The sequence below is a fragment of the Halichoeres trimaculatus genome, unplaced genomic scaffold (assembly GCF_033239565.1).
Source record: "Halichoeres trimaculatus isolate MK-OKI-2021-1 unplaced genomic scaffold, fHalTri1.1 fHalTri1_scaffold_13, whole genome shotgun sequence".
Classification (NCBI taxonomy): Eukaryota; Metazoa; Chordata; class Actinopteri; order Labriformes; family Labridae; genus Halichoeres; species Halichoeres trimaculatus.
Window position 1 is genome coordinate 21,057,563 of NW_027437191.1, and position 27,591 is coordinate 21,085,153.

The window sequence follows — 27,591 nt, forward strand, 5'->3', positions numbered from 1 at the left end:
TCATGGTTAAAAGGGAAGAGTTATAAAATAGAGCTTAACTGTTCAATTAAATACAAAGTAGTAACTCTGGAACTGCTCACCATGTGTTTAAATTTCTCTCTATAAATGATCTTGAGCAGTCTTTTTCAGGCTCAAGGTTAGGGATTTAAATGCTTTATCAGATACAAGTTCTTAAAGTGTAATTGAAGATAGTAACAAGCTGAGAGGAATTTCTACTATTCATTTCTACTATCTATTTCTACTACCATTTCTACTATCTCAACAAGCAGTAATTCTCAAAATGCAGGGGAGGGTCTCGGGTGTGGCCAACAATGGCTGCCAAGGCCCAGCTGTCCTAATAGTGTGGACAAGTGCAAAGCCAGACCAGACTGGGGGGCAGGGTGTGGCATGGCCGCGATGCTATGGTGATGGAGCAGACCACAGCAGAGAAGGGGATGCTAAATGAAGCTATTGTTTGGCCCAAGTGAAGCACACCGCGCAAAGAATGCCACATTCAAACAGTCATACTGGCCCATTGTGGTGGTGAGCCGACAGGGTACTGTGGGTCTGCTGAGTTTATCCCACAGGATCTGCAAGACAACACAGAGAGGGGACCTCTGAAGGTCCGGCTGGAATGACAGCAACCTTGGAGGAGCTTTATCCAAAATGATTTAAGGCCGCTTCATCAAGCTACTGGAATTACTAAACGTGGCTGCTTCACCTATGATATACTTGATTCAGTAGAGGGTATGAGTTGTAGGAGGAGTTAAAGGGAAAGAAGGAACAACAGTAGACCTCCCCTTGTTTTCTTTAATTTCTTGTTCATTTTAATGACTGGTACAACTAAGGTAGATTTCTTTGGATAAATATAATGATAACAACAAAAATAGCTCATAAGAGTTTAATTTAAGGGCTGATACATCACAATTTTCCATGGTTTTCTTAATAATAATATCCAAAACCTCAGGGTCTTGCATTATTAGCTAAAGCACTGAACAGCCAAAAACAGAACTTTGGGCATTCCATGTTTTTTTCTATTTCTTTAAGTCACATAAAGCACACTTAGTACTTGATAACATAACCATTGTCTTTGATGACTGCAGCCATGCATTTTGGTATACTCTCCACCAACTTCTGACAATGTTCTGCTGTAGCAGCAGCCCATTACTGTCGCAAAACTTCAAACAGATCTGCTTTGTTTTTTTTGGCTTTTTTTAGTTTATGGTACTCCATTTAGAGTCTGATGATGTTACACAGGTTTTCAATTGCATTAAGATCTGGTGATTGAGCTGGCCAAGGCAGGGTTTGAATGTTCATGTTCTCCATCCCCATCTTACCTGACCTTGCTGCGTGGCAAGAGGCGTAGTCTCGTTGGAAAATCCAGTCATTTGAGGCAGGGAAGAGTTTTTCAGCTGATGGAAGAAGACTGTTTTCAAGAGTAGCTCTGTACGTGACCTAGTTCATTTGTCCTTCATACAACTGCATTTGCCCTGCTCCACCCAAACTGAAACAACCACGATTTTCAACGATCCACCCCCATGCTTAGGGGCATACAGTCTGGTTTGTAGGCTTCTCCAGGCTCCCTCCTAACCAGTAGGGCTGCACGATTATCGCAATAGCAATCGCAATGTCAGCACATCCAATTACGTAATCGCAAAAGAGGTTATCGCAATCGCAATCGCAATGTCAGCACATGCAATTCAGATTTTTCTCCATGATAACCAAGCAAGTCTGTAGACTCATCATGACACAACTTTTTTTTATTAAATCCCAAGCACAATCGCAATCGCAATATTGTCCACCTAATCGCAAATCGCACCTTTCCCCCAAATCGTGCAGCACTACCAACCAGTTGGTTGGTTGGAGTGGGTGTCAACTCAAAATTGGATTCATCACTGAAGAAAACCTTTGTCCAATCATCAACAGTCCAATCCTTGTAATCCCTACCAAAAGTAACCTTCCTCAAAGAGGGCCTTCCTCTGCCTCTCATTGATGAAGCGCTTCTTCTGTGCCCTGTGTGACTTTAGACCTGCTTTAAGGAGTCGGTTTGAAACGGTCCTTGCTGAAAAGGCAACATTTCTCAACAGTGCCCACTCATTTTTAAGGTCCCTTAAGGTCTGATGACCATTCCTGACGCAAGAGTGGATGAGTGCACAATCATCTTGTGGGGTAGAAAGCTGTTTCCTGCCTCAACTAGATAGCAATTTGATGGTACCATGTTCAGTTTGCTTTTTCTTGGCGTAATGAAAGGCTCTGTTGGAGATCTTCAGTTTATTGGCTACCTGTCTCTCACTCATGCCAATTTTCAGCAGTCCCAATATGGCTGCCTTTGGGGCTTCATATAATTCATTTGTTTTAGGCATTATGTATGTTATATTAGAGCTGACAACTTCTGAGATGTGCTACAGCTTGATTGTAAGCAGGAAACCACTCTTGGCTTTTGCATGTGCAGTGCTGCTTATGACATGAAACGGCCTCTTATATACCCTGAGAGCGCAATAAAGCTCAAGCATGTCAAATAGGACATAAAATAATATGTAACCAGCTGGTTTTTTATTCATTATATTCTTCTGGTAGTATACCTTTAGTAGTACCAGACATTAAAATGAACATGGATTTGGAAAAAACAAAGGTGGTGTAATATTTTTTTCCATGGCTGTACAAATAAACATATATAAAACATAATCTTGATCCAGCTTCAAAATAAAAATGCTTAAGGTTGAGAGAAGGAAATTAGAATTATTTTCTGACTTTATGAAAATCAAACAACAATGGAGCTTTAATGTAGAGTTGGTGTGGTGGTATAATACAGCATGTTTCTTTAGGGGTTTTTCATCTTTATACCCCAAATACAATGATATAAAAAGCATGCTGTAGACACTGTTATTAGGTAACTAATTTCAAACATTCTAAAAGGGTTCTGTTTTATTGGACAAATCCTGGTGTGAGAGAGAAAAGAGAGGGAATTAAAATGTCACACATGCTTCATGAGTCAATATTTAACCAGAGTCAAGAAACCATGGTGAGGAACTGGATTTGCGACTTAATTATGCCATAACCTTTAAATTACACACTGTGTGAAGTATTCATAGCTGTAATAAATACTTCAGTGATGACATAGTGAAGCTTTTTCATCAATTACACAGTTTTAATCAGAAACAGGATGCCAAAAAAGCTGGCATGTGTGAATACGGATGCACATTTTCATTAGTCTCAATAGGAAAACAGTCATCAGACTGCTGGGGTTGAGCACCTGCTTCTATACATTAACACCACATCATCCGGAAACCGTGCTGACATATGGGGGTCTATAGGGCTCAGCTGTGTCTCAGCCACTCCTAAATGACTTCCACCATTGAAAAAATAATGAGTCCATACCTCCCCCCTGTTGTTGGTGCAGTCGTTTACTCTTTCAGTCTGTAGTGCTTAATGTGAGCCATCAGAGGAGGGCGATCCCCCCCTGCTGCACTGGCAGTCCCGTGAAACTTAACACTCAGTTCATTAACCCACTTCCCCAGGAGAGCTTCTGAGTGCTGGCAGGCAAAAGAGCACCAGGTACATTGCACTGCAGCGGTTTAGAGACTTTGATGTTGGTGCTTTGCTCTGACCTTTTTTTGTCAAGCAAGCAGTGAGTAGGAATAACCTGCCTTCTCTGAGGGGGACATTTCAATACTATTTCTTTTACTGGCTGCTTTTGAAACAGACTGAAATTAATACTCATTCTTCTTTATGACCCGCAAAATCAGCATGAAACTGCTTCTTTCTTTTAGACATTTTAAATGTCAGAAACAACTTGAGAGAAGGTGCCAGGCGCGGGGATTAACTGCATGCTGGTAAAACAGCCTTTGTTTACATTAGTCAAAGCAAAGACTCTTAGTGAGAAGTTTGACTTTTAAAAATAGGCAAAAAAATGTCTGGCTTGTGTACAAAACAAAATCAGCAAAGAGATAAGAGGCACTGCTTTGTTGACAGGGAGTGCCAAAATCAACACAAACCAAAAGTCACAGACAAAGAGATTACATCATCTTTACTTTTTTAAACAAATTACAACCCTATTACATCTATCAGTGTGCATGAATAAAAGAGAAAATGTTCTAACTGTTATTTATCACCAATATATTATGAGTACTGAAAAGCTGATACACCTGAGCTGATGTCTACTTCAGGTCGTCCATCTGAAGTCAAACCTGAGCCCTGGAGGCCATTTAGACATTTTCTCCAGTGGCAGCACAGACGGTGCCAGCAGGAAGATTGTGTGAAACATCAACAAATGCCCGGTGCCAACAAAAGTTGCTATAGCCTGAAGGCTGTGCTCATGTAGAGGAAGTAGTGCCATGAAGCTGCTTGGCACAGCTGCTAACAGCAACTAATACGTAGACCTAACAAGCTCATGAGGGTACATGAAATGCCTGATTGTTTGCTCATCCGTCAGGCAAAGGACATAATAAGTGCTTTATGCCAAAAGTCAGATGAGGTTGCCTCAGGTTTTTTTAAGTGAGGTTTTATCAACGTGAATTAAGGTCTAATCAGCTGAAAGACAAAGAGCACAAATATGTCAAGATATAATGTAGAATCAAAATCAACAAATCATCAGCATAATGCACCTTCTCCGAAAAAAACAAGACATGCAAAACAAATGTCAGGGCTTGTCAGCGCTGATCTGTATCCAGCCAACTCCCTGTCTGAGCATTAACACTGTGGACAAAATAACAGCATGGTACATCACGTAAAGCTTCTCCCAGTGTTTACAGTGAAAACATGTCAGCAGCTCAAACCACAGCAGTAAGCCCTCTCACAAGGCAACGGCCCATTGCAAGCACATACAGGCCCCTCAATGATTTAGAGCATTTTAATTCTCGGGAATGCGAGTCCTTTCTGATAAAGAGTCCAACTGGGTATAAGCCGACCGCCAGAATGATTATCCTGTGATTATCTCAGTGTTGTGCTCCTTGACTGACCTGTAACTTCATGCTTTTACAAGTGAGATGTTCCACTTCATAACACGGTAAGTACAGGTGAATGTTATCCAGGGACTGAGGAACTACGACATGTCTAGGAGCCCCAGCGTCCAGTCCTTGATTAGGGTGACACAGCCCTCTTGTGAAAGCCCTTTTATGAAGACCAGTCAACTGTAGGGTGATTCTGTTGTTTAATTATGGGTGAGAAAGGGACAGTACATGACAAAAAAGATTCCTCCTGTTGGTTGATGGGGAAAACTGATGATCTAACATATCTTACAGCAACAATCTGCAGTTAGAGACTTTCCTAATAACAATAACACTTTGTAATCAGGTCATAGATACATCCTGAAATATTAGCCGACTGCTGTGGTATTTGTGATATAGTCCAATAGAAATTAAAGCATCAAAGTTTCACTGTGATACAATAATTTCAACCCAGCATGGATCTTAGTTGGTGTTTCTAAGGCCCACCTAATGATGAGATAAACACATTGCCTAACCACAGCCAAAGTTAGCACCAGGCTTCTAAAAGCTGCACTTTTCTTCATCCCCGTGTTATGTTAGCACTGTGCTGTCCATCTTCAAACATTATGTAATATGTCAGTGTTAAGAGCTTTGCCTCCTTGAAAGTAAATACAACCTTCTTAACATAGTGACATAAATCTCAGAGATGATTATGGTCAGAAGAGTGACACGACCCACAACCAGGCTATGACTGTAATGACTTTTCCATTTTCCATTGCTTTCCAGGGAGACCTTATGGAGATTTAACGGACATTAAGCAAAGACTGTCCTCCCTAGTTTCTGTTTAGTTCAAGCTTGGAGTGAAAGCAGTTGGAGGGGCGGTTTGTGTTAAACAGGTTAGCTCTCAACAAAGAATATTGCATGCAAATGTTACCCTTCGCCCGTGTGTTAACTCCTGTGGGTTAAGGATTAGAATAGAAAAGTCTAAATTCTAATTAAACAAAAACTTGAGAAACGTATCGAAAGACACACGAAGAGCCCCAGAAAACCGCCCACAGCTGTCGTGGCTTAATGATGGCTGTTGTATTAACTGGCCACACCGGTACGGAGGTCACCACCAACAAGGCAACCAAACGGCCCGGTGCAGCTACGCACGAGAGTATTGTTTCAGCCTCAGCGGTGTAAGTTTTGTTCAAACAACAGTGTCTTACCTCGTCACGCTCTGCATTTTTATAGTTGGATAGGTCCAGAAGTTCACCAGGCAAAGTGAAAAGCAAAGCAGAAGAAAAACCAAACAAAACAGTCCAGACGGCACAGAGGTAATTCAACCGAGTGGTTGGTCCGGGTGGCTCGTGATGTCATCGCTTTACTCCAGCAGCCGATGCGCATGCGCTACCCCTGGCTAAGGCTCCATGGTTGTTGTAGTGTACAAAGTTAATTTTCTTGGTGGGGATTCAATATTTCATACATTTGGTGAAAGTTATATATAAACTCATACTATACAATACTTATCTTAAATTCACTAGAAAATATATTCCTCTTCATATATACAAACCTTTATTTGTCAACTAGTATGGATTATCAAGAGCAACAGCATCTTAACCCTAAACGAAGTTGAGTGTCATTATGCAGTGTAAAATAGTGCAAAGACTCCAATTACTTTTGGCATATCTCAAGTTGTGTTAATTACACCACAGTTGTGAAGTTCTCTTAAAGACTGGGATTAAAATTTAAAGGGATTTATTCATGACTTTCATTTATAACCCAAGAAAAGGAGTATAGTGGGGGAGGAACCGATAAACCATCGCTGAGCATGAGAAGTTTTTTTAACTATAGTGTTTCTTTTGAACATTTTATTGATAAGGCTACCGTGTAAAAGTTTTAAATCTATTCATCAATCACAAGACCAAGAACTGACTGTTTTAGTTGCCCCTGTGAAACTTCAGTTCAGTTCAGCTCAAGTTATGAGCTAGAAATGTTAAATTGTCCATCCAAAGGGTTGTTTAAATAGAAATCCCTGATTACTTGAATCATTAATCCTGTACATGTTGATATAAGAGTGTTAGTGTGGCATTAAACTGGAACAGGTAATGAATAATGGCTTTACATTTATAAAATGAAAAAAAGAAAAGAAAAAACAGGTAATTTCCTTGTCATGCATAGTCCATTTTCTTGACAAACCATCAACACATGTATTCACAATCCATCTCCAGGGATGCTATGTCCTCACTAGCCAGAGCATTGGTTTGTTTACAGGTGCAAAGTGAACAAAGCTCCATTCATCAAACTTGGGGTTGAGTATAGCTCAGGTTTTTTTTTTACCTTGTGGTTAAAGTCCAGAGAAATTCTTGTTTGTAACTGACACAGTCACAAGAGCTACATGATCGATGGCAAGGGCACCACCTGTAGCTCTGTAGAGCATTAATAGAGGATTCATAGCACAGCAGTGCTCAGTGTTGAAATTCCAGCAAGAGAAATACAAATGGACACATTATCCACTGTGAAGGCATAGGAAGTGTGTTCTACTTTAAGACAGTTTTTTTGAGTTACATTTTGGAGTTGTGGACACTAGATAGATGGACCGAGAACTCCGGACACTCTATTCGAAATTAGGTTAAACCAGAACTTGAATCTCCTCCAGGACTGTGGAAAACAGGAATAAAAGAAGACCAGGCTACTGTTACTTTAGGAAGACAGTTCTGCACATGTCATTAAAACCAAAACAAAAGGCAAAAACAACAAAAAGAAAGACAAACAAAAAAAAGCCTGTCTCTTTCACTGTTACACAAATTAAACAAAATGAAATTATGTACATATTTTTTACATAGTCTTTGACAAGACTGGATGATACAGATTCAGCTTTTGAAATTTGTCAAAAAATATTTTCCAATGCTGTATATACAAAAAAGAAATCATATTAATCCTCAATACACTAGACTGGGGATAGAAAATGACAAAAAATTGTGAAACTGTGACTATCACCACACAGGACATAGTGTCAGTATGATCGGTGGTCATTTGGTGCCCTCTAGTGGTACACAGTTAATAAATGGCATGAGTTGATACAGAGCATACCTGTATGTTTACTTTTTTTTAAAGGCAATACTTATTACCCTAGGCAGTGGTATTAAAACTAATTATCTAAAAGCAGTTTTCAGATCAAGTTAATCCCTGAATTTAAGATCCTTCTGCTTTTGTTGAAGTGTTCCACAACAATAACTATTGGAGGTTCCCTTTTGTCCATGATAAATTGTTAGGTTGAACAGCTAGTGTTAAGTCCTGTTTTGAATTTCAATTGTAGAAACAGGGTATAAACAAAGTGCGTAAATGGTTGAACTAATTGCAGTCAGCTACTGCATCTAGTAAGATTTCTTAAAGACTTGGGGCTCTTTACATTTACCCTGTAGTATATCACTCAGATGCTTTTATTAGAGATTTATTTAAGAGGCAAGAATACAAGTGCATATTCTTTATCATCTGACTACAATACCAGGTAAGCAAGGCAACACGGGTAACTTTCATTGAGAAAATCAATTGAAAACAATCAACTGACCTTGGCAACACTTGAACAAAGATGTGAATTTATTTTAAAAAACAAGCTTTATTGTCAGTAGCATTAAAAAAGAGTCTGGTTATATCTTAGTCTAATCTATAGAGACACTTAGAGTAAAAAATCTGTTCTCAAGTCTCTCAAATATTAGAATTCTTTCAAAAACCATTCAAAACATGATTAAACATAGAAAAGAATAGAATAGAATGTCCTTTATTAACCTCAAAGGGAAATTCAAGTGTTTGGCAGATAGGCTAAGAACATAAGAACTTTAACTGCAGAAAAAATAAATGAAAGCCATAATCCGGTCCAAAATCCATTTGGCATACAAATGGCAGAAAGGCACAAATAGTTTCTGAAAAGCAGTTTTTGAAACTTTTTTATTTATTTATTTTGATTATTTGGTATGATTTAAGAAGGCAGGGCCTTTGCAGATCTCATTAGGTAGGCTCCTTCAAGGACTATAGGCCCTGACAGTCTCTTTGGTTCCATTTAACAGACCCTTAGACAAAAGGGGGCACCAATCAAGGGATCACTGGGAGGGGGAAAGGGAACAGGGCAAAGGTCTAATGCATTATTGCATGATCAAAATGAATTAAAATTACAAATATGTTTGACACATAATCCCCGCAGCTACAGAGTTTCTAACATAGGCTACTGGATGCAAGGGATGGTTTGGTTAACTGTTCCTTAAGACAAGAGACTTACTTAAGTAACACTGGGAAGTGATGAGGCATGAGTAGCATTTTTTCATTGTTCTTTTTTAAATAGCTATTAATTTTTGGTCCTTTACCAATTTCTGAGTAAGTATGGGCTACATTGGGAATCTTAAAATTTCCATGCCACACTCCCTGTGGATTTACACATAGTTTGGTTGTAAATAGATTCTAATTCTGGTTAAAATGAGACTGAGATCCTACCATGAAGTTACCAAGATACAGCCACACACAATTACAGCACATAGACTGTCAGCAAAGTCTATGGTCAGCACTAAGAGGGTTTTCAGACATGATACGTGTCCGATAATGGATATAGAGCGTATCTGCAAGGCATCAATAAGGTCTGCCCAGTTTAACAGTCTAAGTTAATGGTCTTTGTCGATCTTTACTCTAAATAGTTGCTACGTGACTTTCAATCCTGTGTAGCTACGTCTTACTTGTTGAGAAGACCAAAAAATGAAAGGTGGTACGGTAATAAGTGACGTTAAATTCTTGACATTCTACGTTGACGTGATGCTACTGCGGTGTAGCCCCGCCCCTCCCACCGTCAACAACTGGATTCCAGCTATTTGTATTTTCGTCAACTAGCACTGCTAGCTTGCTAGCGATGATTCATTGCGATCTTTAGTAAAGTACTTTTCCATTTTCAATGGATGCTAATTTGTATTTGTTAGTTTAAAACATACTCCATCGCTAGCTTGTGCCGATGTACAGCCAATGCAAGCCAAAGGACCGTCGAGAGCGAAGAAATCGCATTGCATACCGTCCTCTAGCCGCCTATGAAACCAGCTAACACGGCTAACACCGTACGTTAGCTGGCTGGCTGACAGCTGGTCCGGTTAGCTACGTGCCTCGACAGTAACGTAGCAAGGATTTACTCCCCGAAATAATGAATTGTCTCTGACATTGGTGAGTATTAGTCGCGTATCAACGCTTTGTAATGCCCTGTCATTGTCCATTGCTTGTTTCGCCTTACTTTTACGGCGCTTTTCGAGCTAACTACTTTGCTAACCAACGGCTTGTTTGTAGCAGCAGCTGCACAGAGCCACGCCTGAGCCATTTAAATTAACGCGCAGCTGATTTTTTACATTAAGTGTTATACATGGTTGTCATCTACCAACCAGAGTTCGGTATTACAGCATTTAAAGAAACTCAACTTTTATTGTGTTGCAGAGAGCAGTGAGGCCCAGTTGGTTGTCACATTGGAGTAACCAAAGCTCAAAACTAGCAAGGTGGGTCTCGTTAACTACGACGGTGACATCGAAGACAAGTGGGTGAGCCGTGACTCCCCTTGCTGATGCACCCCAGTTCTGACCCGCAAGAGCTGCCAAAATGATGCCGGTAAGTGCACACTATCAATCCGCCAATCTTTCAAAAAAAAAAAAAAAAGAAATGTTTCTGCCTCCCGTTTTGTGTCTTTGAGGAACATCCTGAAACAGCTGACGTTAACACAAAATGCAACCTTTTCAAGGTGCAAACTGTCACTTTGAAAACTTTACAGAAAGAGTATGTTGTCTTTTTTTAAAAAAGCATGCCTGGGTGTTATTTGTATTGAATATTGTTTCGTTTATGCAGTAGTCATAAAGGACACAGGTTAATCCCTGTATCACTGTTTGCGCAACATTGATAACTGTTCATGCTTCCACTATCCAAGTCAGGGATCAGGTCCCAACAATAAAATCCAATCTTTATCTTCTTCAACTTTATCTGTTTTTCTCTGCATAGGCGTTTTTAAGTGGCCACGGGATTGATTGATCATTCATGTTTGATACTGAAATGTTAGGAGAGAATCAACTCGAGAAGTCTGTTGCTCCTACAATTTCCCTTGTAATGGGCATTCTTTTAGTGGTGTTAAATCCCATAAGCTTATATTAATCAGTAACTAACACAGTGCATCCAGGCTAAGATGGATAAACAATTAATCATTCTTTTGTTTCTGACCTTTATTTAATCAAGTGCTTCCTTAAAACTTAAACGAAGTCAATCTGAAAGTAGCATGTTGAAAACAGATATGGTATCGTAATAAAAGAAGCACTTACAATACATACAAGGAACAAAAGATCCAAACACTAAACCTTGTTTAGAAATAGAAATTCAAGTCTTTAATTGCAGATTTCACAAAGCTTTAAGTCTCCTGTTAAGAAGATGTTAAAAACAGGTGAAAGGGCTCAACTTTACAAAAGACCCACATTCTTTATTGCAACATGACATATTTGTCATTATAAACTAAAATCTCAATTTAAAGTAGCAGGCAAACATAGCACATATGAAATCACAACTGTTTGGTTCTGTTTTAACCCTGATGTTATTGTTCAAGACCCACTGTGGGGTAAAGAATAGCATACCTGAACCCTTTTGCACTTGTGCTCTGTTGGTACCTCTTTTGTTATCTTTAGTGCTGAGAATGCAGCAATGGATTGTGGGTTAAAGCAGTCACAGTCTATTTTAGCCTTCAGGGATGGGAGCATGAACTCTGATGCGGGATAAGTTTACAGTGGGTTCGGTAGAGTGGCATCAATAAAGGCGGAGATCCTATTTTGGCCCGTTCTGTATCTAAATGTTTGTGTGATGGTTTAAGATGCGGCGTACAGGAAAGGATGTTTGTCACCGAAATAGCTTTTCAACACAAACTCACAGAGCCTGCTAAGGACTCATGGAGACACAGTTACAGAGAATAGTTCCTGTTTTCGCTGCAGCTTTGGCAGGATTGACTGCAATGGGAGCTTCCGTGGACGTTTGTACCCTGTGGCACCAACAGGCTATCAGAGTCAAAGAGCCAGTCGAGCAGAGAGGCAGCAGCCCTGCACTCGGCTCTCGCGTGACTCCAGTGGCCAATGAGACCTTGGCAGATCTAGGTCTGTGTGGCTGCGTCGACTAATGCTCTGTTGTTAAGGGGAACTTTTGAGCTGAGTAGATTGTCAAGTGGAATTAATCTCACGCAGTAGAGCCGGGCACAGCATGACTTACTGGAAATGTAAACACTGATTCTTGTTGTCTCTTTGATCAGTTTTGGAGGTTTAGAAAAACACCACCAAAGCCTTAAGAGTTTTATCATAAGGCACTCTTTGTTTACGGTGAAATCCTCAAAGGGACATGAGTGCGTCAGTTAGATTCATTGTGAACAGATGGAAACAGATGTGTAACAGTGAGAGATCTCTGCAGGACATTTCCAGAGAGAAATATGAATGATAGAATATTTTAGCTCGACATTTAAGCTGAGCTAGATTAGTCTGTAAGAGCAGAGTCTCAGGAGTTGTAAGTTGGGTTACATCCAGCTTAATATCAGAGAACATCTTTTTTAGAATTTCATTTGAAACCTTAAATAGATGTGCACACCAGCTTAAAGATTATCATATGCATGCATGGCAAAATATGATATTACATTACAGTTTTTTAGACACACTGACTGGTCGCCTGTTTTGCTTAGATTGTAATTACCTCATCCTCCCTCCATATGGTTCAGTGCCATTTCAGTGGGTAGACAGGCAGTGTTTGGCATTATCTGTCTGCACGAAATATCTAGATTACACATTATTATCATGTCACGTCAAGCAAAAGGGTATTTTGGCTCTAGCTGTTTCTGGGTTTGTGTCAGGACAGATTATAAATTGTGCCAAACACTGGTTATGCAGTTGTTGCACACATTTAGGAATGTGTTAGTTTGAGTTATTGTGTTGCTAAATGTATTTGATGTAGGTGGCTGAATCGTTACTCAGTTCTCTTGCAGTTCCTTGCATCCTTTTGTGGAGGTTTGTATAGTTGGAAAGCATCATTCTTCTGTTTTGTCTTTTCTTTCATGTCTTCACTTAAGAAACACGTCACTGTCCCCGAACAATGCCGTATGAAGCACTTTAGAAGGAATGCTGTTCATGACTTTTCATGCAGTGTTAGAAGATTACTCTCTTGTATGAGGCTGACCTTAGAGCTGTGGCCTAACTATTCTCTCACTCATTCTAATACTATTATGAGTGTTCATCAGCAGCAGCAGCAAATCATTAGTGTTGCAGACACTGGCACAGCCAAGGGACAGTTTTTAAAAGGCAGACTCGTCTGCACCCCCTTTCACCCACCAGCCCCTTTAGCTTCCTCTCTTCCTCTCTCCTTCTCTTACTGTTTGTTTCTTTCTAGCTCTCTCTCTGCCCCCTCCCTCTCCGAATCACGCACACTCAACACACACACACACACACTGAGTGCCTTTTCCTCCGAAGTCTCCTCTGCAGCACTCTTTCCAATGCGCGCAACGCTCTCGGTTTCTGAGGTCTGCTCAGGATGGCATAGCAATCAAGTCTCATGTCTGCAGAAGCGCTAGGATGAAGAGGTTTGTGACTATAGTGTTGCGCGGCCTCGTCAGCCTCTCTAAGGAAAACCCCATTTGGGCAAAGGAGCACCACCGGCCACCAAAGAAGGAGATCAGGAGGAAACGGAGGGCGGTCAAGAGAGCCAGGAACATGGGCAGACGCAACTTAGTGAAGGCGGTTGGTATTTGTTAGTGGTCATTTAGACAGATGATTGTAGCTTTCTGTAATCTACATTATTTACTCACATCTACCGATGTGAGGTTGTATGTTTAAGGATTTTAAATTAATACCAGCTTGCATTAGGCCCAAATTTGCTGCTGTTGGTTGTCAGATTGTGTGAGTCAGTGTTGATCATTTGACTTGTCTTATCACAACCTGCATGTGTGTTAGAGATATTTTTGACAGAGATAAGCAGTTTCATCTTTCAATATCTTCAACCTTATATTATTCCTGATTTTGCCTCTTGAATGATGCACTTTCTTAAAACAAAACTTTGAATATGATCACAAAATGTTACCAGAACAGATCACAGTTCCACCATCCCCCTTATTTCCACTCAAACTGATGTGTTTGCTGGCCTTACTGAGCTGTTGAACACTCTCTATTCTCCTCCTGTACTATGCTGTATCTTATTATGCAGCTGGTCGCATCTCAGCCTCCCCTTAGGACAAGAAAAGTAATTATCCATCAGTAAAGTCTGGATGAAACTTGTCTCAAGATTACAGTTTTTTCCCATTCCTCTAATCTCTTTCACATTAGCTCCCCAAAAAATGCCATTTAGTACTTTTCTATCTGGACATCTGGTCCATTGGGGAACAACAGAAAGTTATAGATAGACGGAGTGAAGGAGAGCAGCACCTAAAAATAACCCTCCTGCCTCTTGCTCTATTGCCTTTTCATTATCTATGCATGGTGTCTGAACTGACCATAATATGAAGCTTATAATAAGCCGAGTAAAGTCGCAGACGCTCCCAAATGATCATATTGTGTTGGTCACACTGCTGCAGAAAATGTCAATGAATCATACAGTTATTACAAAGGATGAGTCACTGTGTCTTACTGAAGCTCCTGTTGTAATAATGTGTCAGTAGTTCAGTGTCTAAATTTAGATATTTAATGACAATGGAAAACACTGATTTGTTCCTGTTAATGCTGCACTATGAGTGCACCCTAAGGCTGCACAAACATTGAATTACCTACTAAATGATGCATGGGTTAAATACCTGAATTGCAGCCTGTGCATTTATTTATTCAAGCCATTAAGCAGAGTTTACGGTGTAATCAACCTGATGTGCTCCTGAAGATAGGTGTTGGATCTTTCTTCTAATTAGTTTGTTTTTCAATGAGCGCAACATGCAAAAATGTAACTGAAATAAAGTCCCAACAAGCATCATTTTCCTTTTAAATGTTTTTCTTAGCATTATTTTTTTGGTTTTGTCCTAAAATCATTCTTTTTCTGGCTTTTTACGCCTTTGTTTAGAAAATACAGGACAATAGAAGTTAGCTCGCTTGGCTCAATGTAAAGTCTCCACAAAAACGGCTCCCCCTGGTGACTGGCTGCAGTATAGGTCAACAACTCTGTCTCCCCCAGCCATTCCATGAGCTGTAGTCAAACTTAAAGAAATAAATACACCTCGTAGAAATGTTTCTCACGTCCCTATGCTATGGTGCTATGAAGTTATTATTGAGCTGCATTGAGTTCAAGTCCTCTTTTTTCTGATGAATTTCTTTTTCCCCAGTTATTAGAGATTAAAAACTGTGTTTTAAGTAATGTTGAACGATGATTGGCAGCTAACGTTATTGTGTTTTTTTGTTTTTTTTAGGAATAGTAAAATACCTGGGGAGGTAGAGCCAAGAAGAGATCAGGCTTTCAAAAGAAAAAAATAAAATGATTTTTGCCACCTCACTCAGATTCTGTCAGAGTCCCTCATAGTCTCTACTGCGCAGGCTTTGGCTGCACAATGGCTGTGCCTGTGACGGGGTATTGTGGCTTCAAAACTGTACAATGGTAACAGGTGGAGCAGCGCTGTCTATTCTATATAGAGTGTGTGGGAAAGAAGGCTTGAGTGACATGCATTAAAGGTCTCAGGCTGGATTCAAACCAAGGAGACCCAACCACTGGGCCATACCACTGTCCCTAAAATCCTCACTCTTGTGGCATCTTCAACCAAATCCTGAACATTAGATAATTTTAGAAGCAAACAGCTTAAGCAAAGTGAATCAGACTCTCTTTCCTGTTCACTTTGGAGTATTCCTATAAATTTGTGGCTTTGTCATTGTCAAAACCGTTTTGGCTCTTTGCACTCTATTTATCAACTTTTCACAGTCCCTCTCCCTCTGGTAGACTGACATGAAAAAGGGAGGCCATCGCATGAAACAGGAAGACACACCCCATCTCCTAAAGTGCTCTGTGCCACAGGAAACAAAAGCCTGCCTGCCCCAGCAGAGGGTAAAACACATCATGAAGATGTGCTGTGAGACCATACAGCAGTATTCAGCTTGTGGCTATCGCCAAAACCTGAGCTGTACGAGCAAAAAGTTGACACAGGCAGATTTAAAGAGTGTAGATTGCACACATCTTTACATGAATTTAATTGAAAAAAAGGGTGGAGGGCTTTTCTTTCCTTGTTAAAGAAAAATATTTGTGTATGCGTGTAAAACAGTTCAGTTGAATGGCCATAATCATCTTCTCCTCCCATCCTATCGTTCTTTTTACAAGCCAAGATTTGGATTTATGACAGTAGCTCTCCAAATGTTATAGCTCAAACTTGAAGTTGATCCCTTGAAGATTGTAAATATTTAGCCTTGACTTAATCCTCTTGGACATGTAATATCTGTTTAGTCCATCTGGATTCTTTCTTCTTCCTCCCTCAGGATTAACACTGGACATAGAATGTCATGTATGTTTGTATTATTTGCTTTGACATACACGTCTGTCTGGTGATTTATGGGGGAAACAACGACAGCAACAACAAAGCCAATTGTCTCAAGTATTCAGGACATGGAACCAGATTATCACTCCCAGTTAGATAATGTTCATGATCTATACAGGGTGTGTTGGAAGTATATCCAGTAAATGATATTGCTGTCTGGTATTGTCTGGTTGATTGGATTTCTTTACTTTTTCACATTTGGATCAAGCATATAATGTCAGCAAACTGTTGCAGTACGTTTTGATTAATGGTAAGAACAACGATTTATAGAATACTGTCAAATTTCAAGAAAGCTTTAAATTTCCTATAAATGACGAAAAAAGTTATTGTGTTGCATTCACACTGTACGTGTATGATCATGTATATATTTGTGCGATTACTCGCTGAATAAATGAGTACAACTTGCTTTCACAAGTGCCCAAAAACGCAAATTTTGTAAGTCAGTCATATGTCACCAGTGGATCTCCATGCTGATTGGCTAATGCAGCACAAATATTTTGCTCGAGTTAAGATTTTTCAACTCACTAAAATAAGCTACTGAAGCAAAAGAAGCAAGCTGTGCTTGAATGCATCTGAAATAACTTCATTTGTGTGATTTGCTTTGTCAGACAAGAACTCGCGTCTCCTCTTGTGATCATCTGGGGTGATACCAATAACAGAAATGACCAAATGTAGTCGATAGCCTGCTATGTTGCATGGTAGCTCTTTGTGTCTGTTTTTAAAGGGGCTAAGAGACTTAAAGGGTTAGTTCAGTTTTTTTGAAGTGGGGTTGTATGAGCTCTATGTGACCACTAACGACATTAGATACAGTAGAAAGTTGTCTCCTCTCCCTCAGTAAGACACATATTGTAATCGATGGTGACGAGGAAATAGACGCTAACAGGAAAAGACCGTTCCCAATTCAAAGGCTATTTTCTCTGCCTACAAGAAGTAAAATCAAAAACTAATACCACAGTTTAAGAGTACACTACATAAAATATTTTTTAAGTGCATTAAGTCTTCGGAAATATAAATATTTATCTGGACCTAACTAACTGGTCATGTGTCCTTCCTGGTATACAGGATACCTGGTATACAGGTATCCTTTTGGTTCCAAAGTGAATGGAACTTCATTGTCGCTGTCATAGTCACTCATTTTGAATTTCCTACGCTGCCCCATAATCCTTAGAGTACAAACAAAAGAATTACGATACTTGATCAAACTTAGCCCGAAGCATAGTTTGTTTACATTCCCTACAGCTGAAAGGAGGAGGGGGGATGGAGCGCACTAGCGCTGCGTGGAAGGACACATGACCAGTTAGTTAGGTCCGGATAAATGTTTATATTTCCAAAGACTTAATGCACTTAAAAAATATTTTATGTAGCGCAATCTTAAACTGTGGTATTACTTTTTGATTTTAGTTAGAGAAAATAGCCTTTGAATTTGGTATGGTATTTTCCTGTTAGCGCCTATTTCCCCGTCACCATCGATTACAGTCTGTGTCTTACTGAGGGAGAGGAGACAACTTTCTACTGTATCTAATGTCCTTAGTGGTCACATAGAGCTCATACAACCCCACTTCAAAAAAACTGAACTATGCCTTTAATGTATTTCATATATGAAATTTATGGATCATATTTTTGTTATAGTATTGTATTTTTTGAAGTTCTGCTATTATATGACATATACTAGCTGTCAGCAATAAGTAATAAAGCGTAAAAGCAGCTGACACATCAGTTCATCTCTAATGTCAGGCTTTGCCTCCTAATGGGTTGAATTGCAGTTTTTTCAGTTGAGTGATTGATCAGTTGGACCTTTGTAGTCAGGCTGAAAGTGTCTAAGCCATGTTGTATGGATCAGTCCAAAGTTAAAATACTTGACTTTGCCTCCTCAGATTGTCAAGTTTGCTGAGTGTGTGTTGGACAGGAAATGTTGTTAAGTCTATTAGTTGGCAGGTACAAAGGAACTCTATCAAACCTCTGAACTCTCAGGTGACTGCTTCAAGAAGCTGTCGCTTCAGCTCAGGCATCATCCTGTTCATCCTGAACCCTCTGATCTCTTCTTTTACATATTTTACTCTTCTGTAGGTACAGACAGAAGCATGTAGAGGCTTGTTAACTGCCATGTTGTCTGAACTGTACCTCGTGAAGCTATGGCAAGCTGTAATTTATCAAAGTAAACAGAAATGTGGCAGGCACAGGCATGAGTCCACCTGCAGCCAAAAAACCAAGCTCAGCCAGTCGACTGCAAAACATCGAGTCAGCACTCTGGCAAGTTTTCACGAAATACCCTCGTCATTTCTGCCACTATGAATGCTTTTCTGCCATTTCATGATATGTTTGTATGTGTGTGAGTATTAAATCAGTTTATCCTCCGTTTCTTGCTTATAAAACTCTACTCCGCTTCCTCCCGTGTGAGTGATTTTTTTCTTATCCTCTTTCAGATGATACTGACGGTGTACCTCAGCGATGGCGAGCAAGCTTTGACTGAGGTGCCCATCACTCCCGAGACGACGTGCCGAGATGTTGTGGAGTTCTGCAAAGAGCCGGGCGAGAGCGGCTGCCACCTCGCCGAGGTCTGGAGAGGAAATGGTAAGCTGTTGGTCATGGAGTGCAGCAACTTAAATGTTTTGTTCAAGTGGAAACCGGCTGTGTGTAATAGGAAAGCCTGACACTTTCTCTGTGGCACGAGAATCTACTCTACATGATAATGTAAAAAACAAGAACTCCCTCAAAGAGAAATCCTGAAAAAAAAAAATAAAGAAACTCATTACAATGATCTATTTTCTGTCTGGACTAACTCTCTTAAAGTCCAGATTTGTGGGTCAGAAAAGGGGGTCATGCGCTGCTACAGTCCACAGCACTGTCACAGCAGATTCCACTGGGTTCAGATTTGCTCCCATCACCAGAGTCGTGCTGACATACCCGGTGTTATCAGCATTTTTCACTGAGGGGCCACTCCCTGTTGGGAACAACATCCCAGCCCTGGGCTTTATTAACCCACGTTATGCAACCATGTTGGTCTGCAGCCTGACAATGCAGCTGTCTGCCACTCCAACCTCCTAAACCTCTACGTCTTTGACTCTTTGTCTTTGTTTATCCCTTTGATTGACAGCCGCTTGAAATGCTGAAACATTGTTTTGGCACACAGTCACAGTGTTATCCATCAATCTGAGGGATCAGTTCTTTATTTATGTACTTATTTATTTCTTTTTAGATATGACTACCTCATACTGCTGAGACACAAACAGATGATAGCGTGAAGGAGCTCAAATCAGAACCCTATCAGCTGTTTTCAGATGATTGTTTTTAACCCCTGAAGTTGACCAAAATGAACACTAAACTCACAAACATTTTTGACCTTAAAGAAAAACTTTTTTTCATTGAATATTCATGATAACAGTTTCATTTTTTTATACTGTGGAGATGGTACGAAACAAGAGTCAGTACATCAGAATAAGCTGTTTGGCTTTGGCAGAGAAGATCTGGCAGTTGTTTCAAGGGAACAACCCACACACTCAACTCTGCTGCTCATCCCATTAATGCGTGTTCCTTACAAATGTGACCCTGTCTAATAGAGAAATAAACAGGCTTTCCAACGGTTTAGGATTCATGCAAGAAGCATCATTACCAAAAAGAAATCATCTAAAAAACACAAATTTCTCTAAATTTTGTACAAGTTTAGATGTCAAATCAAGAAAATTCACATACTAATTTTTTTTTTCTTTTGAGAAATGTTAACTGGTAACAGAAACAAGATATTATTTCACTCAATCAGTGAGCTAAGTGTACCTTTATGTTGAACATACAGATTTTAAAAAGTGTTTTTTAGTCTCACTCTTGTTGGTTTCTAAATTTGACTGATCACCTTTCTTTCTCCTTAGAGCGAGCGATCCCCTTTGAACACATGATGTACGAACACTTGCAGAAATGGGGACCTCGGAAACAAGAAGTCAAGTTCTTCCTTCGGCATGAGGACTCGCCAACTGAGAGCAGTGATCAAGGTCAGTGTTGTCATCCTCTCCTGTGACTATAACCAATGGTATCTGTTGTTTATAAGGTATGTTTGTTTTCCCCTTTAAACAAGAAACAGCTAACGAACTAAGCTAAGCAAGTTTGAAGTGTTTTAGAATAAAAAGGAACAAAAGACGTGAATTTTAATACACTATTTGGGATGCAACCCTACAGCGTCAGTGAATTTTCAAGGCCAGGGGTGTAGACAGGGGTTAGCTTGACAGGCTATAGTCTATATCTTCTGTGCAACAGCCACCGTTACATCCCAATAAGTGGCTTTAATTCAGAGGAGGGAGTCAGTACAGCAGGGCTAACAGATTGTTAGCTGCACTCAATGCAGATCTGCCGAAGAGTGATAAATGAAAAGACTTGTCAGATGATAGCTGATGGGATCTGAGATTTCATTTAAGCCAAAATATCTCATTTTTAGTCTTCACACGAACTGTTTCCCTTCATATATCCAAAGAAACTTTGATCTTTGAAGGATGCAAACTGAAACCAAAATGCCTCTGACATCCAAACTTCTGACCTTTGTCTACAGATTATGTATTTCATGATACGGGGAATCTGTTAACAGAGATTATGGGTACAAACCAAAATCTGATTGATGCTTGTTGAGGCGTATAAAAGGCATAAATCTGCTTCTACATGAATTACACAGCTAAGATCACGCGGCAGAGAAGCAGCCCCGATGTGATGTGATGCAGATCTGTGTCAGATTTCATTTGTCACCCAGCAAAGTAAAGAATATACCTGCAAATTTTTTTGGACATCCAGCAGAATTGTCCTGTTGAAGTTTGAATAATTTACCCCCATCTTCCTCAAAGCCTTTCTTCTGAAAAAGTTTGAGTTAGGTAGCTGAGGTCAGCAGTGCTCGTCCCACTTCTTAAATCCCTCTGTCATGGGCAATCATGTCGGTGAATTTTCAAACTCTCCCTGGTGAATCTGCAGTTGTGTATGTGTATGAATGTGTATGTGTGTGAGTGTGTGTGTATGTGTGTGAGTGCTCATCTGTGCGCTGTGATGGTGACTGTTTCTTTTTGCAGGGAGTCAGCAGTCTCAGGATCAGACGATTCGCAGGAGTGGAAACACTGGAGAGAAGCACAATGAGAACGGGGTGAGACTCAATTAGCATTTTCTAAATGATGTTAAAATAGAAACTGCTCTTGCAGTTGCTCACTTAAATTCGGTGCCTTCTGTCATGCATAGATTAGGGCTATAATGAGAGTTGTATCTAAGTGTTAGTTAAGTGCTACAACCCTATGTATATATATACTTTATTTAAATAAAGAAAGGGAAGAAGAAGCCAATTACAAAGGCAATGTAGAGAGAGTCAGAGGAGATGAAATAGAGACAAAATCCTAAATATCAAATAGCTACTTAAAAAAGTTTTCAAGATTACCAATAGAAGGGCATACCTAACCCACTGTTTTTCAATTCAAGCTTTCACACCAGCAACATTTTATTTGCTGAGCGAAATTACAGCTTTTAATTTTTCAGACCAAGGTCGATTTTTCCAAAGTTTTGGTTGCGACGAGTACACATCCGGCCAATCAAAACGCTGGTTGTTGACACGTCACAAACCAAAACATTCACCACTGGTTGCATTTGTGACCCAGCACCAGGTTCTTTACGACAAAAGACATAAAATCTACAAAGACAACGATTACAAAGACATCGTTTGGAGGAGAATAGCTGCAAAGACTGAATATGAGGCCTCCAAGTTTTTTCGCAATTTCGTCCTGTTTATTAATGTCGCCTTTGGTGTGCAAAGGCTTTTAGGATGAATGAGTACGATCTCCCATGAGGTTTCACTGTCAGTGACAGGGTGTCCGCTTGGTCTTAAAAAGTATTAAAAGTTGATAAATCTATTGTGGGAAAATTAAGGCCCTTAAAAAGTATTAAAAAGTCTTAATCGTAATGTTATGAGGTATTAAATTTTATTGGTATTCAAGCTTTGACTCCAAAAGTATCCATGAATATTTTTTTTCTTCCTTGCGACTGTTACAAACTAATCTGACACGCCAGACAGACAGTTCCATATATCCGCCACAGAAATAGTCCATGTGGTTCGAAAATGTTTTCAGGGTCTAAAATAACCACACCTGGTGATTGGACGATCATTTTGCTTGTCACATTCATCGTAGTATTTTACTGGATACTACGCGATGAGATAAGGTATTTACCAATACAGTTACATAGCACTGTTGTTTGAGACATGACATTGTAATTTTATGAGGCGTGGGCTATATGTATCGCTAGCAGCCCAACATATCCGTAGGCTAATGTGACAACAAACTCAGTTTGTACAGTAGTTTAGTAGCCGTCAGTATGTATTTTATGCAAGTTGGCCTTAAACAACTGTTACTTGTTGTGGTAATGGGAATGTCAATTAACCTGCCTTTAGTTTCATTTGTACTTTCAACCTTCTCAGTTTATCTAATTTATATTAAAATGAAAAGTGCAATCATCAAAGATTGGTTGCTAACAGCAGCTTAAAGTCACGGTAAGGTCTTAAGACTTTTTGAAAGGTTTTTAAAAAAGTCTTAAAAAGGTATTGAATTTAACCTCAGGATTTCAGCATATGACTCCACCCAGAGGCCTACAGTCAGACTTTTACTCTTACCTTTTTTTTCAAAACAGTGTTTAAGAGGAAATGGACCAAAAGGGGCAGAGACTGAAGCAGCTGAGATGTGAGAAACTGAGTCATTGAGTACAGTGCAGGAATGACAAGTCACAGCATTGCTTCGATTCATCTGAAAACCGGATGCTAGCAAGCTATGATCACTGGCTGCATCAAGTTTTATTTTTTTTAAAGATATTTTAATAGCTTCTGAGTGCCATAGCCACCCTCCGTCATGCTAGCTAGCATTAGCTGTCAGCCCTTCAGACCAACTGTCAAAACTTGCTGCATTAGGTTGCAAAAACAGCACACTGTGCTGCAACTGTCATGATGTAATGAACTATTTTTAGTTCCTGGCTAGACAGCTGTTGTGCCAAATTAACCAGATGTGGACCCGAGTAAAAAAAAAAAAAAGAGTGTGTGTCCGAGCAAGATTTGTCTCTTAAGTCAGTTCAACTAGAAGTCTCAGTCGCTTAAAAGAGATGAGGCAAGACTCGTGTCTGATGTGAACTGTATCTTCGGAGCAAGTTTTCGTTCATCCTGCCACTATCGCTGATCTTCAACAGGAAGCCTTAAGGTAACAAGACTTTTGGAAAATGTTGAGTTATTTTTTGCTGTGAGAGGGCGTTTTGATTTTATTTGCTCAGATTTCATTTTGCAGCACAATTTTGCCAAAACTCCAGTCTTGCATGGAGTAAAATGACCAGCATCTGTAAGGATTCATAACATAAACAACATAACAGACCCTTGTGTTGCAGGACTGGCCCATTTTTCATACATCACCAATATTTCCCCATGAGATGAGCCCATTGTTGTGCATGTTGAGCTCTTGCTTTAGGAAGCGAGTGTGCTCGGAGATGTGAATGACTCTGATAAAAGCAGCCTGTGGCGTCGCATCCTTTCTCTCGCTGACCATCTGTCCCAGATTTCACAATGGGAAAGTGTTGTGGTCAAGGAATCGTAGCTAATTTAACCTTAATGGTGGAGGGAACAATCCAGCGCTGCATTAGATGGAGGGGGTTGTTTTTGTTTCAAAAATATTGAGGAGTAGGAGCACCCGAAAGCCATTCCGATTTTTTGTTCTGAAATTTAAACTCTGTTCCTGTTGAGAAGATATATTAAAGGAAATACCAGATTAGTAATTAGCGTTTGTTTACACGTAGAAGGAACTTTCATCAGCTGCGTGGACATCTCTGTTTAACCTTCAAAGTGCTAAGGCTCGTTTGTGTCTGAGTTCTTCTTTAGAGGATTATATCAGTCAGCATGCTGGATGATATAACCGCCCCTAAGAGGATCATTGCTTTGGCTTTTCCACGGGCTGCTGCCCAAACTCCCTCTGGGCTTACTCTCCACCAGGCAGCAGAGCTGATCATCCTCTGCGAGGGGCACGCCTTGTAAAGAGCAGAGGAGCCTCAAGGGAATGACGCAGGGATCATAGATTTTTTCCAGTTTTATCATATCACATACAGAAACAATAGCTTAAAATCAGTATGAAAACTTCTTTCAAGTTTCAAGAGCACAAATATTTTTATGCAAACATATTGTGCAACTGTTAGATTTTCATTTTTTTATTTAATGGATTTATGTTTGATATAAAACTGCTCTCAGCTTCTTAAATGTCAATGAGGGAAACCAAATATGATGTTTTTTTCACTACTAATATACACCTGATTTTAAAAACTGATCACCAAATTAACCACCTAAAAGAATGTTTTTGTTAATCAATAGTTACAAATTTGGTTTATTTAAGTCCTTAGTCAAGGAAAAAATATTAATTTGAGTTGTTAAGTTTGCTATCTGCTAAGACTTAAGTTAGATGATTCATGTGTATATTCGTTGTTGAATTTATTAAGCTGTTATTTGGGTAAATAAAGTTGAGGAGTAAAGTAGTTTTACAAATTATAATGAAAAGGGCCGTTTAAAATGTTATAATTCTTTTTAGAAACTCCAAGCAGTGTGCATTCTTGTTCAGGGATTACTTTAACACATCGGCTTCACAACTTGAATCTTTTCCTACGATTAGTATTGAAATCCAACGTTTTAACCTACTAACACTTCAAATATGAAAAAAGTACAATTCCACCACTCTAATAATTGGGTTATCTCAGCTATGATCCTGTGCTCCATCTTCGTCATCTTCACAGTTGTTGGAGGGAGAAACGTAGCCTCCCTGCAGGACGGCGCCCCCCTCATCAGTGAGCTCCCTCTTCATCACTGTCTCAGGGTGTGTGGGTCTGTTTCTCCCTTGGGTGAATTGTCACTGATGCAGAGTTGCCTGAGTGCATCTGAGCGTGCTGGTGTGCGTGTGCCAGTGGCTTCCCCCGCTCTTCTCGTGTCATCTCAACTGTAGTTGAGTCAAACCTCTCGAAGTCGTCCCACACATTCTTATGTTTAACATGCCAGTTTGGAAAAAAAGCTGTCTGAACAACGTCAAAGTGTTTTCAGAGACAGGTTGATGCATGACATGCAGGCTGTTGTTGCCTCTCTTTACAATACCATAAAAGTCAAATTATTTCCAAAAGCGGACATGTTTTATTCAAACAAGATGACTCACAGAAGTGTCTGCTTCTACTCATCAAGTAAGAACTGTCCACACGTTATTTTTTGTCTTTTTGCATGCCATGTTTGTTTCACCTGAGGCAGTGTTGTAGAGAAAAGAGAAACTAAGTGCTCGTCCTACCTTTACTAAATATTTAAAGATAGGACAATTCAGTAAAGGTAGTCTGACTCCACTCATCACTAGCTGGCTTGCGTGCTTTGACAGACAAGAAAAGACAGGCTTTCAATTTTAGCTTTAATAATTTAGAAGCATTAATTGCATCTGAGAAGAGGAAACTCTGCCTTTTTGGAGGTTTTCAGCCTGCGTTTCCTTATAGGTTAAAGATTTAAATAGGAAATGCCATCAAATGAGGATAGTTTACAGGTTTTGAGAATGAAGACACAGAATTCAAACCAAAAGAAATGAAAAAATCATTGTTGTTAAGAACAGATACAGAGTCCTATACTTGCCCATGCTGTATTGACTTTCGGCGTCTTTGTTTTTCTCTGCACCTCACAGTCCTTTCCATATTTAAAACAGTTCTTCTGTCTGAACCATTATTCTACATTCTCTTTCCGTCTCCTGTTGTACAAAAACACTGAGACACTTCCAGTACCGTCTCTCGTCTCCATTCTTTTTGAACACTCTTCTGAAAGCCAGAGTCTAGGAGCACTTTTGTTTTCTGCACCGCTCACTGAAGTCTGCCAGTGTAAATACTGTAGCAGCTGCTTTTTTGAAATTCAGCAGAAAAGTTTATTTTTTAAACTTTTTTTCCATGAGCTCTGAAACAACCCAGAGAAGACAGTTTTTGAATGAAAAGGAAAGAAATATTTTTTGAGAGTGACATTTTTGTTACTGTTACTTTGTTTTGGATCAGCATCGCTTACAGTGCAAATTACAATTTAGCAAAGTAAAGACTGAGAATGTAACATGAGCAGCAGTTAGCAGCTGAAATTAAAATTAGCTGTGAGGTGCCAGTAGGTCAAGTAGCATTCATATTGTTTAGCAACAGACAGATCTGCAAAGTCTGATGTGTCAGACACGGCAGCTTGGTGAAGTATTAACCCTTTTAACCTCTTTCACTTCTCTCTCAACAAGCAATTCTGGCATCATTTCTGTCTCTCAATATCCTGAAATTAGACATTTTTTAGACTTGTTAGGTGAATAATAATATTAATAGATTTTAATTGCAGAGTGCCTTTCCAGATGCTCAAAGATGCTTTACAAAATTAATAGACACAATTCTAAAAACAATTTAAATCTCAGTCATGTAAAAAGGTGAAATAACAGACGTAACACAGGAATAAAGACACAAAGCAGCTCAAAGCAGTCATGCTGTAAAAGCTGTTCTTCATAGATGAGTCTTGTGATTTTTTTGTAAGGTGGGCAGGTCTGTACAGTCACAGATGAGTTTTTGCAGGGAGATCCAGAGGGTGGGAGCAGCTACAAAGAACGCTCGGTCTCCCCAAAAGAGACAGAAACAGGTTAAATTTAGAACGCTCAGATTTCACCTTTTAAAGTGTGAACTGGCAGGCACTAGCTTTGAAAAATAAAGAATACATTTCATAACTTGACTGTAAAAACAAGAGGATCGCACCTATTTAGGTGTATTTCCAGACGGACAACTCTCTCTTAAAAAACCATGAAGTTGATCAGTTCAAAGGTTCAAACAATACTGATGATTTTTGAAACTATTAGTTCACTGGAATGACTTATTGTATTACCAACCATACAGGGGCACAAGCATGGAAACACTTCTTACCTCCACAGGTGGTAGCTTTGAACTGCACTCATAGTCTAAACATGCTTGTGAATGTCATTTTTTTATTTATCTGTTTCCAATGTTTTGTGGGACTTCTTATGCCTTCATTCAGAGAGTACAGGACTGCTAAAAAGGCATCGTAACTGTTTGATACTCAAAGCTGTCATTCTCAGTTAGTGTGTGTTAACAACAGATATCATCCTGAAGCTTGAGGAAGAGAAGAGAGTCTCTTGTTCTCTTTCTGTTTCATCTTCTGGCTGACACTCTGAA

At 39.6% G+C, this 27,591-nt stretch overlaps 2 protein-coding genes across 4 annotated transcripts in view; one reads left to right on the plus strand and one right to left on the minus strand.

Annotated features, from left to right (window-relative positions):
- Window positions 1-6,273, minus strand: part of LOC141801752 (disheveled-associated activator of morphogenesis 1-like) — a 58,026-nt gene extending 51,753 nt beyond the window's left edge. The window contains exon 1 of the mRNA XM_074684989.1: window positions 6,116-6,273. The gene's annotated coding sequence lies outside the window, so the exon portion shown is untranslated. The remainder of the gene's footprint in view (window positions 1-6,115) is intronic.
- Window positions 6,274-9,691: 3,418 nt separating this feature from the next.
- The window catches only part of ppp1r13bb (protein phosphatase 1, regulatory subunit 13Bb), a 29,826-nt gene continuing 11,926 nt past the window's right edge, over window positions 9,692-27,591 (plus strand). For all 3 annotated transcript variants that reach the window (XM_074684610.1, XM_074684612.1, XM_074684611.1), the window contains exons 1-5: window positions 9,692-10,082; window positions 10,347-10,514; window positions 18,828-18,975; window positions 20,268-20,387; window positions 21,444-21,514. In XM_074684610.1, the coding sequence (XP_074540711.1) occupies window positions 10,506-10,514; window positions 18,828-18,975; window positions 20,268-20,387; window positions 21,444-21,514 (348 nt within the window). In that variant the 5' untranslated portion in view covers window positions 9,692-10,082; window positions 10,347-10,505. The remainder of the gene's footprint in view (window positions 10,083-10,346; window positions 10,515-18,827; window positions 18,976-20,267; window positions 20,388-21,443; window positions 21,515-27,591) is intronic.